This window comes from Patiria miniata, unplaced genomic scaffold (assembly GCF_015706575.1).
Source record: "Patiria miniata isolate m_02_andy unplaced genomic scaffold, ASM1570657v1 HiC_scaffold_5, whole genome shotgun sequence".
NCBI classification, from domain to species: domain Eukaryota; kingdom Metazoa; phylum Echinodermata; class Asteroidea; order Valvatida; family Asterinidae; genus Patiria; species Patiria miniata.
In genome coordinates, this window is record NW_024037072.1 from 25,339,387 (window position 1) to 25,355,751 (window position 16,365).

General features: G+C 39.6%; 1 protein-coding gene across 1 annotated transcript in view; it reads left to right on the top strand.

Moving 5' to 3' along the window:
- Positions 1-16,365, top strand: part of LOC119740622 (tubulin polyglutamylase TTLL5-like) — a 98,447-nt gene that overhangs the window by 10,352 nt on the left and 71,730 nt on the right. The window contains 12 exon segments of the mRNA XM_038215983.1: positions 16-82; positions 2,586-2,668; positions 3,286-3,355; positions 4,546-4,630; positions 5,247-5,348; positions 6,356-6,447; positions 7,360-7,467; positions 9,709-9,790; positions 11,421-11,482; positions 12,456-12,544; positions 15,611-15,804; positions 16,096-16,158. Coding sequence (XP_038071911.1) covers positions 16-82; positions 2,586-2,668; positions 3,286-3,355; positions 4,546-4,630; positions 5,247-5,348; positions 6,356-6,447; positions 7,360-7,467; positions 9,709-9,790; positions 11,421-11,482; positions 12,456-12,544; positions 15,611-15,804; positions 16,096-16,158 — 1,097 coding nt within the window.

Here is a 16,365-nt window from a genome sequence, read left to right on the forward strand (position 1 = left end):
TTTTCTGTACTGCAGGGTACCCGACATTTTGATTTCCTTCCCCAGACGTTTGTAACGCCAGCAGAGTATGAGGATCTAACAAGTAAGTAGTATCTTAATATTTAAAAGTAAACAGTTTCTCCTTCAGAGGTATTTGGTCAGTAAAAGGGAGAGATTTCTCAAGCCAACCTACAGTCCTCTTTGTAGGCCTACCTGACTGACTGACTGACAGAAAGTGCTGCCTTTTTCAGATGTCTAATTTTCGTGAAATTTCATGTTGAAATTTTGATACGCAAACGTGTGCAAACGATTCTGGAAATTTCACAAAAACAAGACATCTGAAAAAGGCAGCACTTTCTGATTAGCCTATAAAGAGGGTGACTATGCTTCTAAAGCAAAAATAAACTACAAACTACCGGTAAGCCTAAATGTGAAAATCAAAAATCGACAAAGTTAGACATGTTTTTGTACATGGTGGAAGTGTGGCCTTTATTTACGGAAATAGTTAAGTAAATTGGCCACATTTATGGGGCTACACTAGTTCATACCACCACCATGCAAAGTTTCAAATTTTACTCATGTATATCTTGTAAAGAATTTGAGTGGTTAGCATTTAAAATAAAGGTCTTCTCCATGAAACCCACATGAACCACTAGGCCCTTACTACTGTAAAGCAGTTTTGCACACACAGTTGTTTGCCTGTACCAGATCATAACCACACGAACCTCCCTAGTTTTACATGTAAATATTTACCAAGAAATCATTGCACTTAGTAATGTACACCATGCCCTATGTTTGCTATTGGCACAGGCAAGGTGTGTATTGCCTTGTAGTTGATAGAAACTTGAGTAGGAGGATGCCTGGTTACCAGGCAGAGTCTCTGTTGTGTGTGTGCTTCGACAGCAAACAAATTACCCTGATGTACTTCATGTTGACATGACAGTGTATGGAGTGTTTTCTTTCTATTTTACCTTATCGTCTGGGTCATTGTTATTGGCCATTTACATGTTGAGCATGGCTACAAAAGTGCATGGCATTTTCCCCTGATAGACATTTATGTTTAGTGTGCTTATTGGCCCCAGTTTTTGGCCCCAGTAGTATAGTTGTAATATGTGTGTGTGTTTTTTGTTTTAATTATACAAGAAATTTGGCCATTTTTCAAACTTCGGGCTTAACTTTTAGCTTTGGCTTCAGGCTCCAGGTTTATGCATTTTGTAGGTTGGAACCACAGGATATTCCGGTTCAATATTTGTCACTCTGCTCAAATGGGAGCATTAAATCCCTTAGTACATGTATTTAACTGACATACAGATCCTTGTCATTTCATTGGTGGAACTCACGTCACGTGACATTTAGTATTCCTCCCATTCACGCCGGGGCTCAAAAAGTCCCATTCGCCCATGGTGAATGAGATTTACTATTCAACAGTTACGATTATCCTTGTTCCGTGGCGTGGTATTTGTGTGAAAATGCATGCTGGTGTGCGTGTTGAGCATTGCGCGTAGCGCGTATTGTTCCCCAGAGCCAGCGCTACAGAGTTGGGTTTAACCATTTCATGAAGGAGTGATTTGGAAGAGAGAGATACATTTTCCACTAATTTTGTATTGAAATAGAAGTTCATTTTAACTGTATTTAGATTTAAATAATTTTGATAGATTAAACTAAGCAGAATCTGCTGGTGAGGTGTTATAAAACAATTAATGGCCCTAACAGTCCTGAATCCTCCAATTTCAATATGATTTTGCACACCCCCTAGGGAGTTGGGGTGAAATGCTTTATCTCATGGTGTAGTAAAATGATTTGAAATCGTTTAAAATGTATTTAAAAATAAATTAAATGACAAGGATCTTATGTCAATTACGTGTATATAAAACAATTGAGTGGCTTTAAATTGTGAAATGGGAGGGACATGATCACTTGGTAGAGTCTGGACTTTTCCATTTCACTCGGCTTCGCCTTGTGAAATGGAAAAGTCCAGATTTTACCTTGCGATAATATTCCTCCCATTTCACTCTGAGCCACTCAGTATTTGTATAATATAAGGCATGGCCCGGTAGGACATTTGCATTTATCCCAAAATGAAATACAGAATTATTATCAAAAATCTTACTTGGAATTAAAGATTGTTCTGACACTAAACACTGCATGAAATTATTCCGTCTGGCTTGCTATCATTTTATAGAAGAAATCAAGAAATGTAGGTGATTTCCAACAATCAGTCAACTGACTGATTGTTGGAAATAAAGAGTTCTGTTGACTAAATTGTGCTTTGTGATCAAAGGTTGTGCGTGGCTTTTCACCGTTTTCTCAAAAAGTGTAATATCCAATGAGCTGAAACTCCAACAGGTTAGATTGTTAATATTCTTCTTTGGAATGTAAGTGGTGTTATTGGAAACAAGCCAAATGCACAAAAAGCAAATGATCCTATATGCCTTTAAAGCAATTTTTCGAAGTCTTTCCATTTAGTTGAATGGTATCAAATGTCCACAAATTGTTTGACGGGCTATAGAACAAGCCGAACCTGAAGACAGAACCATGGTTTGATAAATGGCCTGATTATTCCAATACTGAATGTGTTTTTTTCTTTGACATCTTCTGCTTTGTAGCTGCTCATATGAAGGAGAGAGGTACATGGATAGTCAAACCAGTCGCCTCATCAAGAGGAAGAGGCATCTCTCTCATTAATAATGTAAGCCTTTCTCAGGGAAAAAAATAGGCAGATGTATTCAGAGTCCAAAACATAGGATTTGAGTGTCTCAAAAACTTAACATTGACATGTTGTCGTTGGAGTTGGTCTTTAAATGTTTGTATTGTATTCTGTGTCTATGTGTGTTCTCACCTGAGAAATAATAACTGAAATTTACTAAAGACAGAGTGCATTGAGTGCTCTCACTGTTAAACTTGGCTGATACTGAGGACCTCAGTTTAAAACAAAAAAAACCACCAATGTTCATTAAAAAAAATGAGGACAGTTGATCTGATTTTCTTGTGCATTTTTTCCTGCACTTGAAAGTGGAAAGAGCACAACCACAAAGGCACCTTTGAAAGTAGCAACAGGGATGAGGGTACATACTTCCCCTCCTTCATTTAGGCTCCGCCCCCCCCCCCCAAAATGAGAAAAAAAATTGTCAGTTTTGAATTTGGTTGATGTTCAAATTCCATAGTTCAACAAGTTGTCAAAAGGGGTATGGTTTTTGTGCCCTCTTCATCAGAAGTGTTGTGATGTATGAGAATAATTGCATAAATAGTATAGTAGATGTGAATTCAATTTGACACTATATCATATTTTTCATTTTTGTCCCCCAGCCTCAGCATGTACCTATGGATGGTAACCATGTGGTGTCACGGTACATCAGTAACCCACTACTAATAGATGGTATGTACCAAAGAATACAAATTGAGCAGCCCAAATAAGACAACAACAGAAAGATGCCTGTCTCATTCAGTGACCCAGAGAATCAATGAAACACTAAACCCAAAACACAAAACACAAAAAAAAATTCAAAAAAAATTCCATCTTATGAATAGTAAATGCGGTACCCGCTGCTATGTACATCAGATTCGAACCAGCCAACCGATCTGGTTAGCTCGGTGGTCGAGTGGTAAGACATCTGCACTAGAAAGCAGGAGGTCGTGGGTTCAAGTCCCACCCGAGTGATTTCTTCCAACTTTCACTCAGAAGGTAACACACTGAGTATACAGTGTTTATACGTCGGTGAAGGGCAAAACCTAATTTGATTTATATCACCTCAACGCAAAAATTCCATCTTATAAACACTAAAAATGTTGCATTTTAAATACATATTTCAAAACCACTAAGGAAAACATGCTTCTGCTACAAATTCCAAGTTCCTGCAAATACTGCCTGAAATGATTCTTAATGTCAGCTTTTCCTTGCTTTCATTTGTGCTGAGTATCAACTTTCCTTCACAGTTAGTCTTGGCCCAGACTGAGTATTGGATTTTATTTCCCTATTTAGCACGATGAAGCTGCCACAGTGATAACGTTAGCTGTCAACAAAATGAGTCAAATCCAGTTTTGGAAACTTTGGCAGCACTACCCAGGAAACTCTGAGCATTCTTCACGCGCGTGCATTAGCTTCAAGACAGTACGCGTGATGTATGCTCAGAATAGTGAGCATATTCCTCAGAGTTCCCCAGAGTGCCGAAGTTTCCCAGAGTGGATTTGATTCATCTTGTGGATAGCGACCTCTATCACTGCAGCGGCTTCACGTCAGGGACCGGCTGTTTAATGGGGATAAAACCAAATCAAATTTTGGACAACTTGAGAGAATATTTTATTGAGTAACAGGAAACCGATATTGATATTCAAACATGCAAATCCGCTAATGACCAATCACTGTAAGTAATTGAACCAAGGATCAAAATGATATTATTTTTTCTCAATTATTTTTGAAGTTGAACACAGCAATTGACTGGAGCAGGTTTTGAACCCCGAAACTCCAGAACACCGTACCAGTGATCTACTAACTGAGCTATCCAGTTTGTCACTATCTTTGTTGGTTTCTCTCTGTGGTTGATTTGATGATTCTCAATTATTTGACAGGTTTCAAGTTTGACTGCAGATTGTACGTAGCTGTGACCTCATTCGATCCACTCAGGGCATACTTGTATGAAGAGGGACTAGCGAGGTATACCGAAAACACTGTCGATTTTCATGACTGTTTTCCTCTGCTTAAAGTTTCAAAGTAGATTTCAGAGGATGAAAGTGTAAGCTATTTCTTGCCATTGAAGCATACAGTGTAAGGAGTAAATAAGAGAAGAACGCAAAACTAAACAAGCAGTAACTTGAGGTTGAACCTGAAGGTAACCTGTAAGACCCTTTATAAATTTGTAAAACGTTGAGGTATACATCAGGTTACTGCCTGATTAATTACCTAAAATTATGGTAACTATTATCATTGTAAAGTACTTACCCACTTGTTTTCTCTAAATCAATTTCTTAAACCCCCCCCCCCCAAAGTACTTAAACATTATCTTGAGATACGCACTACTTGAAATTTGTTTGGTGTTGGAGATTACAATATTTTCTGTTGTTACTATTTGCATAATTTTTGTCAGCATTTGGAGGGATTTAAATTATGTTTTTTTTTTTAAATTTAAATGGTCATTTGTAAGAGTAGCAAGTAGACTGTGAGTAAACTAATCCTGGTGCTTATTCTAATTTATAGATTTATCTTAAAGAAACATACTTTGCTTTTTTCTGCCATTGTCGTGCCCCAAGATGTTGTCTTATTGTATCCACAGATTTGCAACAGTCCAGTACAACCATACCAACAAGACAATCAAGAACGTCATGATGCATCTCACAAACTACAGTCTCAACAAGCGGAGCAATGATTACGTCAGGTGATGAAAAGTCCCCTGGTCTAAATATTAGAATTAAGCTACCACTACGTTGTAACTTTTGCTCAATTTTGTGAAATAATTTTTACAATTCAGTTGCTTTTAATACTTCAGTAGCCACTGCTTTGAACAATCCATTGGGTAAGAAATTTAAAGGCATATAGGATCATTTGCTTTTCATGCATTTTGTTCGTTCCAATAATAACACCACTCAAAATTCAAAGAAGAACGTTCAAAACCTAACCTTTTGGAGGTTCGGCTCAGAAGACATTACATTTGTTATAAAGAAAACAGTAAAAACCATGCACAACATTTTGCTTACGAAACACGATTTCGTCTATATCGCTCTTTATTTCCAAAAATCAGTCAATTGACTGATCGTTAGAAATCAGCTTTGAAATTGATTTCTTCTAAATGACAGCAAGCCAGACAGAATAATTTCACCCGGGGTGTTTAGTACCGGTTCGATCTTTACTCCAAGTAAGCCATTAGATGATAATTTGGTAGGTTACTTTTGGGATAAATGCAAATGATCCTATATGACTTTAAAGGTGGGACTCTTTTGAAAGTATCAGCATGCATTTTGCATTTTTGTGATGTTGGAATTGGCCTTCAGAGGAATTTGGCACTTTGTGGGGATGATTCAAACTTGATTGGACTGGTTCATTTGGTCGAAGCATTTGTTGTGTCTGGCACTTTGTGGGGATGCTTGAAACTTGATTGGACTGATTCATTTGGTCGAAGCATTTGTTGTGTCTTGTTTTTTCCCCCACAAACGTTTGAAACCTCAGAGCTTTACACCTTACAGGTTTGAAATTTGAAATTTTTCCTTAATCAGTGCCATTTGACATTCTTTTCATTTGCTGAAATGTGTCATAATTTATTTGCTTTCTTGTACCTATTCCACACTGATTGAAAAGGTTGTTGAACATCTCTTTGAAAACATAAAGGTTCTGAATGTAAAGTAAAACTTGCCACATTTTATGAAATTTCAACATATTTTGTTACAGGTGCAACGATCTGAACATTGAAGACTACGGCAATAAGTGGAGCTTTGGTGCTATGGTCAGATACCTCCAAAAGAAAGGGAAGGATGTCAAAGGTAACTAAACCTTCCCAATTCCTCAAAAATCCTCTTTGCGTAATGGAAGATTGATGGCCTTTGAAAAGAATCAAAGCCCTGGTTGATTTTGCAGAATTTAGGGCATAATAGGATTTTGCCTCTGGAGGACAATGGAGGATCAAGATTAGCAGACTGAGGCTGGATGAAATTGGAAGATTGAGGCTGTAGCTGGTTTTGCAAAATAAAAAAAACAAGTTTAGAGGATTCAGGCTGTTACTTGTTTTATGCATGTATACTTGAGCAGGCATCCAGCATATACCACTGTTTATTGTATAACCTCTTTACACCAGTTATTTAGGGCCTTGGCATTGCCAATCCACAATACAGGATAACAATGGAGGATTTCAATAAGTTACTCAGCATTGAAATCCGATTATGTGATATCATGCCAGCAAACCCAGTAGAGGATTTTGAAGAATCCAGGCAGAGGCCTCTAAGCGACAAAAAGTGGATGACTTTGAAGGATTCAGGTGCTTAGAGTTTTTATCTCTGTGCCATTGGAGGATATTGGAGAAATCAGGCTGCTTCTGGGCAAGAGAACTTACTGGAGTTAGAGTTAATGGCAATGTGGATCACTGTGAAATCCTTGATTCAACTGTAAATCCAACCGTATGGTGAAATTAAGCAATTTTGAAAAAGGAGAAGCTAACATTTTGCTGGGAACCTGTTTTTTCCTTGGGGGAGAGCTTTAAGAAATGCTGGCTCTTATTCCATCACGGAAAATAATGCTATTGTCCTTGGGCAAGTCACTTTAACATGTTCATCTCCCCTACGCAGTTGGTTATCGTGTGAATTTGAACCCTAATGGCACTTTTTCTGTAGTGACAAATGCTCGAATCCCAAATCCTACCTGACACCAGATTGTTTCTCCCCCGGATCTTCTGTTTGCAGGTATGCTGGGTCGTATTGAGGACGTCATCAATAAGACGTTACTGTGTGCTGAGCTGCCGGTAGCCACGGCCTGTAAGATGTTTATGCCGCACCGTGGAAACTGCTTTGGTAAATTTTTCCATTCACCTCTGTGATTTGATAAGAGTGTTGTAAAAAATGTGACCTGTCACCGCAACATGAGCTTAAAGTCAGAAACTGTCATTTTGCAGTACAGTGGGGCAAAGCAAAGATTCAAATGGGTGGTTGATTTTTTTTCAGGTGAATCTAAAATCTCTACGTCCTGTTTCACCTTTCTCCAGCTTGTTGTTCTATCAAACTTCTTACAAAAACCTATTTTCGTCCCATTTTATTAGATGACTGTTCATTCCCTGTAAAGCCCTCCGCACACCTTTCTGATTTTACCGGTTCACCTGATCACTGAATCACCAGTACATGTTTTTCACCGTTGCAGTCAGACCTCAACGTTACACGCACACATTTCCGATTCCGTTCTATAGGCCTAATCAGTCACATGAAGATCAGTCACAGAGTGACCAGTCACATGATGACAAAATGGCAGCCGTCAATTTTGAATCATTGCGACTTCCTTTGTGAATCTGATTGGTTAACATAAATATCGTGTCTGGTGAAATCGGGGTGCTACCCGCACACCTTTCCAGTGATATCTGATCCGGTAATATCGGATGCTAAAATATCAGATATGTTCGATTTCATCTGGGCGCCTAGTATACGCCTAGTATACTAGTCTGATCTGTCCGAATTTTAAGCGTACACCTTTGTACAATGGCCTGAAGAACCGGTAAAGTCGAAAAGGTGTGGCCAGGCTTTACGCAAAAGCAGGATTTTTATTAAAAGGCAGTTTTCTCAAATTTTGGTTTTACAACTTCAATGATTAAAGTTGGTGGTCTCTATTTCGGTTACTAAACTCAGTGCCCCTAAATGTTATTGACCATTTAAAAGCTACTTTTCTGCAGAATTCAGATTTATCAATTCTTAAAAAAGTCTGACTTCATGCTAATTTTGTGATGACAGGTCACAAATCTAGCATGAAGTCAGACTTTTTAAGAATTGATAAATTTTGACAATAATGATATCTGTCAGGTCTACAGACAACTGATATAAAACAATATATAAATCTGGTCCTCACAATTCACTTACATACTGATGATACTTACATAATGATACTTACATAATAAGTAGTGTGTTAAATTATATAATCTGAATTGCTTGATTTGGCTCAACTCGTACTTGTCTGAGGACAATATTTTGTTTGTTTTTTGTTTTGAAACATAATGCATCCTTTCAGAATAAAAGTCATCGTCGTCTTGTACTCACATTTGATTTTACCTCTGTCTACACTGTACAGAGATGGATCATTTTCGATTTTATCGGTAAACTGAATTTTGGACTTTTCCAAGGAAATTTCCATTTTTTTACGGTTTGTCCAACAAAATTAGATTTTTGAAAGATTTTTTCCACAATATGTGATATTTATTTAAATTATAATTTCGAAGAAAAGTTGATGAAAAAGTCGCTGAAAACGGCTGTAAAAATTATCACAAGCGTAGTTTTAATCTATTTCTCCGGTAGTAAACGGAGTGTTTCTATGGTAGAAACACATAGGCTAAGGCCAAAAAAAAAAAGTCTCCGGTTTCTGGTATGGAGCTTGCCCAAAAAGTGGTGCGGCGACGCGGCTTTGTTTTTTTTTTACCTGATTTTTTTGCTTCAAATGTCGGCTGATGACTGCAAATGGTGCCCGACTAAACATAGTGCAAATATATGGGAGTCCAGAGAGGCCACATAAAGTTTATTCTCGACCATATACCAATCTAAAAACACGTTAAAATTGTGCAGCAGCAGGATTCCAGTCAAACCAGTGAGTTTGGCGGTTTTGAGACATCATCTTTCATTGAAAAAAAAACTTTTTTATTTTGCCGACGCGCATGGCTACGGCGACGCGCACGCATACCAGAAACCGGAGACTTTTTTTTGGGGGCCTAACACTGATTGGACCTTTTTCCGGCTGGATTAAAGGTTAAACATTGACCAGTGACATGGAAAAATCATTGTGTAACATGTAATACATTGTGTGGTGCATGCGTGCACAGCACGTGATATCATCTGACTGTGATATATGATTTCATCTCTGACTGTAAGCCAGAAGTCATAGCTGCATCAAAATAATGTGTGAACATAAATAGCATGAATACTAATGAAATCTTAGAATTAAACAGTGCCTGAGATACCTCTAGCTACAATGCATAGCATGCATGTCATTATTGTGGACATCCTTGTGACGTTGTTGGCACTGTCTGTGTTTTTTCTTTCCCATTTCTCTCCACCGTCCAGAGTTGTATGGCTTTGATATTCTAATTGATGAGAACTTGAAACCCTGGGTGCTTGAGGTCAACCTCTCTCCTTCCCTCGCTTGGTGAGTCTTCCCCCTAGATTTGTAGGCAAGGTACTTGTGATGGGTCACAAGTCATCACAAGTCCATCACAGTCCATCTGAATTCATCATGAGTCTTCACAAGTCCATCACAAGTCATCATAAGTCCATCACAAGTCATCATAAGTCCATCACAGGTCCATCACAGTCCGTTTGAATTCATCATAAGTTCATCACAGTCCATCTGAATTCATCATAAGTTCATCACAAGTCAATTACAAGTCATCATAAGTCCATCACAAGTCATTATAAGTCCATCACAGGTCCATCACAGTCCGTTTGAATTCATCATAAGTTCATCACAGTCCATCTGGATTCATCATAAATTCATCACAAGTCAATTACAAGTCATCATAAGTCCATCACAAGTCCATCACAGTCCATCACAGGTCATCACAAGTCATTCACAAGTCATCATAAATCCGTTCACAAGTCAATCACAGGTCATAATAAGTCCATCACAAGTCATCATAAGTCCATCACAAGTCAATCACAGGTCATCATAAGTCCATCACAAGTCAAGAACAAGTCATCGTAAGTCCATCACAAGTCTCCATAAGTCCTCATAAGTCTATCACAGGGCAATCACAGGTCATCATAAGTCCATCACAAGTCAAGAACAAGTCATCATTAGTCCATCACAAGTCATCATAAGTCGTCATTAGTCCATCACAGGATAATCACAAGTCATCATAAGTCCATCGCAAGTCAATCACAGGTCATCATAAGTCCATCACAACTCAATTACAATATTGCTACTTTGACCTTTTTTTTTTAAGCGGAACAAATATGCTGAACAATATTGTTTGCGTACATTTTTTGCGTTGTAGCTTTAAAGGGAATATACATCATTTGCTTTTGCTGTAATTTTCAGAAATGGATGGAATTGGGGGTTGGAAATATATAGCAAATATAGTTACACTGACTTTATTGAGGTTTTGGGTTCGAAAATGCTACAAAAACCAAGAAAAACAATCATTTTCCTGTAGTCTGGTTCCCTGACTCCATTTAAGAAGAAACAGAGCAGTTTACATATATTGGGGAATTGTAAGGTCAGGGAACCAGTCTAGCTGGCTTGTACCCGTTCATAGGTGTGTAATCGATTGCAAACAAGTGCGATGGTCAACTGGGGCCAGTATTTGAAAAAAATCCAGTTTTTTCCAACGCTGATCGGCCGATCAGCGTTGGAAATTGATACAAAAATACCACTTTTCTTGAAAATGACAGTATACCAGGTGCCATGATTTTACAGGATGCTTTACACTGTCATTCACTAACAGTCCAGCAAGGTATTTCAAAATGATTTGGTAGTTTTATTTTTTGATGTTTGCAAATGTTGTATTTTCCCTTTAAGGAATTGGTCCCTGGTTTTGGAAAAACCTTTATGACTAGCATTTCACACGTGTGTGGGTTTTACAAATATTTAAATATCAATTTCTGCAAATGCTGAACATGTTTTTGTTTACCTTGTTCCGTTGTAGCAACTGCATGCACACACATGTATTTACATCGCACGAATACATATTTATCAGATACGCTTAGGATCTCAGTGAATAACATAAATGAGTAAAATAGTGATTGTTTGTTTCTTTTCTCATTGGATTCTTGTTCAGTGATGCTCCCATTGACTTGAAGATCAAATCCAACATGGTGTCGGATATCTTCAGTCTCATTGGTAAGTGCAACCTTCATATACCTGTTATGATAACAGGCCTCTCTCAATGACGGCCATCTCTGTAGGAGAACTGCAGCTGCATATTTTACGCAATTAAGCACGCATTGGGCAGTGTTGAAAATGTTCCAAACACGCGCTTGTTGCTCAAGATGTGTTCGAAATACGACGCAGCCGATGCGCGTTATGCAAGTTGACGCTCAAAATGTGGATGCACGTGGCTGGTCTGTAGGAAATGGTGTCATTTGAGAGAGACCTTTATATTTCCAGTACCAGAGGTTTTTTTTAGAGTTTTTTTCTATCACAAGTCAATCACGAGTCAAATCCTGAGTCAATTTACAGTCAGGCCACAAGTAATAATGACGATGACAAAGGAGTGTCTCGGTCACATCTCATTTGAATAGCTTGTGACTTGACTCGAGACGGGATGACTTATGGTGGCTTGTGAATAGAAAGTAAAGTAAAGTCTGTCATGAACCAATGTGGCCCATCAGGCCGGCGTTTATCTCCATTTTCCCTTCGCATTAAACGACTGAGAATATGTCTATTCCCGGCCTGGATGGGATGCCAGCCCATCACAGGTTACTCTTTAGCTAATGCCAGTACCCAATTATACTCCTGAGTAGAGAGAGACAAGTGGGGGTAAAGTGGCTTGCCCAAGGACACCACATGTGACCAGCAGCTGGATTTGAACCCCTGACCCTCTGATCATGAGTCAAAAACATTAAACATTAGGCCAAGCTCCCCCTATGTCTATCTAGAGCAAGTTAACATTTCCTTCCAACTGATTATTTTTAAGTTGGGGGAGGGTGTGGGGGACGGGGGGGGGGGGGGGGGGGGGGGGGGGGGGGGGGGGGGGGGGTGGGTAGCAGAAAACGTTCAATCAGCAGCACTAAATCCTGCTTTATCCACAGTTCATTATGGGAGAGGTTGATATAAGGGTCATTCTATGAGATTATTTTTTATCTTCTACTAGGTTTCATAGCTCAGGATCCCATGATGCGCAGGGTAACTCAGAGCAAACGCAACCAGGAACTAGCTGCCAGCAGTGTGCTTCGACAACAAGTAAGTCTCGTTTGCCTCTCTGTAATTCATCAATAAGAACATCCATCGACATACGCTCATAATTCAGCATCTATGCTTTCCATGGTCCTTCACCATTCTGAGTCCCTTAGTCACCATTGTTGTCGAAAGCAGTCAGAAATGAAATCTCTGTATACAATACTGGAGTCTTATATAGCGCACGTATCTACCAACAATTAGGTACTCAAGGCGCTGGGAATTATGTCTATTATTAGAGACAGATGAATGAAGTACATGAGAAATATGAGACTCTTTATGTAGCACCTTTATAATGGTTTACAAGGTGCTGCGGCGCATATTGCAGCTACTGCAAGAAACATCAGGGCAAACCCCTTCTCTAAGCGATAAGTGTTACTGGGTTCTTTAACAAGCATTACACAACACACGGGACCTACGGCTTTACGTCCCATCCGAAGGACGGATCAATCTTGGTAAAGTGCCTTGCTCAAGAGCACAAGCACCATGTTCCCACGGTCAGGATTCGAACCCCCGTACCACGACACACAAGTCGAACGCCGTAACCATTGGACCACAACACCCCATGTATGGCCATGAATCGCCAGCATTTCCAATGTTTTCAACATTTCATGCGTGTCGTTTTTGCACAATATTCCAACTTCAACAGTCACAGAATGTTGCATGTGGACAATGTCTTTGCCATACATCTTTGAACACTGAGAAAAATGTGGGTTTACTGCTGTGTGTTTATTGATCTATTTTTTTCGTCCACGTTCCACTGTCTCATTCTTCTTCACGTCATCTCATCTGCTGTGCTGTGCACATCCCCTCCACCATCTATCACCATGTGTGTCACTCCTTCTTTGCTCCACTGTGTGCCGTTTATTCACTGTGGGGTGCCATGTGCAGAAGGCTCGCATTGGCTCACAGTTCTTGGTAAGTTGTGTGAGGACAAGTTTGTATGGTCATCATTTTCGATCACATATTCAATTCATGTATACAATATGTGTTCTTTGCCTCATGATGTCAGTGAAATAGTATACAAATATTGAGTGGCTCTGAGTGGAATGGGAGGAATATCCAGGGGTGTGAAATCTCAGCTTTAAAGCTGATTTCAGCTTTTTTGTTTTGGATTTCAGCTTTTTTCCTCTCTTGCTGTGTACAAAAGTAAAGAGATTTCCAAAGTTCAGCTTTTTTACACCTTTTTCAGCTGTTTTTAGCTATTTTTATCAGTGGTCACTCACACCCCTGAATATCGCAAGGTAAAGTCTGGACTTTTGTATCTCACGAGGTGAAGTCGGATGAAATGGAAAAGTCCAGATTTTACTGAGCGATAATATTCCTCCCATTTCACAATTTAAAGCCACTCAATATTTGTTTTATATAACTGACATCTAGATCCTTGCCATTTGATTTACATGTACAGTTAAAATGAACTTCTGTTTCAATACAAAATTGGTGGAAAATGTAGTTCCTCTCTTCCAAACCACCCCTTCACGAAATGTTTGAACCCAACTCTGTAGCTACTGGCTCTTGGGAACAATACGTGCTAGCGCAATGCGCACACCAGCATGCGTTTGCACATAAATACCGCGTCATGGACCAAGGATGCTCCTAACTGTTGAAGAGTGAATCCCATTCACCCATATGCAAATGGGACTTTTTGAGCCCCGGCGTGAATGGGAGCAATAATGAATGTCACGTGATTTGAGTTCCACCAATCAAATGACAAAGATCTGTATGTCCGTTGTATAATTGTGAATGCCCGTAAGCACCACCAGGCATGCAACTTTTCCTCGGATCAGCTGATTTCCTCTTTTTTTATTCCCATTTCATCCATTCAAAATAGAAAAACACTGTACAAAGTCTTCTGAATTTTGGAATTTCCTCTTTTTGTGAATGTACAGTTTCATGCCTGACCACCCACTTCACATGGGGGAAGCGACAAAATGTCTGCACACTGCAAGTTTGAGTGGCATGTAGCTTGTGGCAATGCGTGCAAGTCACACTTTTGGCAGACATTTGGTTAAACAGTTATGGCTGTGATTGGCAGAGGAAACTCATGGGATAGGGCTTAAAGAGGTTGTGGAATGCTCGAAGACATTTCCGTCATTTTTCGGGTATATGTAGCCTAAGGTGTGATGAAATAAAAACGACTATTGTGTCTGTCATGAAATGAGTACAAAAGGTACTTTTGCGAGCTGTTTTTCAGGTCCTGTTTCGACCCGACCTCGCAATTTGTGTAAAAGTCGTCGTTGGGGGCAGCAAACAAAACATAGTAAATCGTGACGTAATAAACAGGACTCTTTTATACTACGCTGCATTGGGAGTCCTGTTTATTACGTCACGATTTACTATGTTTTGTTTGCTGCCCCCAACGACGACTTTTACACAAATTGCACGTTCGGGTCGAAACAGGACCTGAAAAACAGCACTCAAAAGTACCTTTTGTACTCATTTCATGACAGACACAATAGTCGTTTTTATTTCATCACACCTTAGGCTACATGTACATAAACCCGAAAAATGACGGAAATGTCTTTGAGCATTCCACAACCTCTTTAATGAATAACTTGCTCTACCCACGGTTGTAATATAGAGATGGGGGTGAGTTGGAAGGGGTGGGTGTCATTGCAGAGGCAGGTTCTTGTCCACAAGAAATAGCAACCTGAAATTTGTCATCTCTATTCCTCTTCTTGATTAATCATTAAAAATTTTTTAAAAATTAACAAAGAAATTTATTGGAGCGGGGTTGGAACCTGCAACCTCTGGATTGCCGTTCCGGTGCTTTACCAACTAAGCTATCCAGTCCTATGTTGATGGTTCCCCATTTTTTCAATGTCTTTATAAGGGGTGCTAGCCAGAAGCCAGATACTTGTTCATGGCATATACTTGGCAGGATGTCAAAAATGTGCATCCTTGTTTTTACCGCCCATGTTGCTTCCAGAATGACTCAAATTTGTATTCCTTTTTGGGTTTGCATGGAGCTCGACAGATCGATACAGTCTTGATACACTGCCATAAATGAATAAATATGGAATGAATGATTTTTTTTTTGTAATTTGGCTTTCTTTTGGGTATTTTTTACAGCGCCAGAGACCCTACTCTGCCGGGGCCTCCAGCCGGCCTGCCTCTGCCAAGAAATCCAAGGACGTCGGGAGTCAGGGAGAAAAGGGGCTCACTGCAGAGGAGAGGAGGGTGGTAACCGAGAGCAAAGACGAGTACCAGCGGCGTGGAGGATGGCTCAGGATCTTTCCCTCGCCGCTGAGTTGGGACAAGTACAAGTAAGTGATATTTGAATTCTTTCTAGGAATAGACTGGAGCATTGAATTCGTGGTCTGCTGGTAATTTTTGCAGGTTGTTTCCAGCCTGGGGTTATGGTGCGTGTGCCCTTGGGCAAGGCACTTTGTCACTCATTGCTTCTCCCCACCCAGGAGTAAATGGGTACCTGTGAGGGCACAGATGGTTATTGTTGTTGATTTTAGCTGCTTTGTGCTGAAATGGGTTATTTCATTAAACCATTTTTTTTCACATTTGTGTGATTGTGTTGTGACTTTTTTTTTCTGTGAATGCAGGAATTTCTTGGAGAGTCGTACCAACCTAAACCAAGTGGTGCACAGTCGTCTGTATCCAGACAAGTAAGTCAGTTTGCTGTGCAATTAGAAACATCTGAATTATTCAACGAGCTTAACTGCAATAGCATCAATGCATGTGTGTGTGTGTGTGTGTGAATACCGTCACTCACAACTGACAAGATTTTATGCCATTAACAGTTGAATTTGAACGAGGGGTAACTTTATTGAAATGGGACCAATTGCCGTTCGAACACCTTGAACCCCTTGACG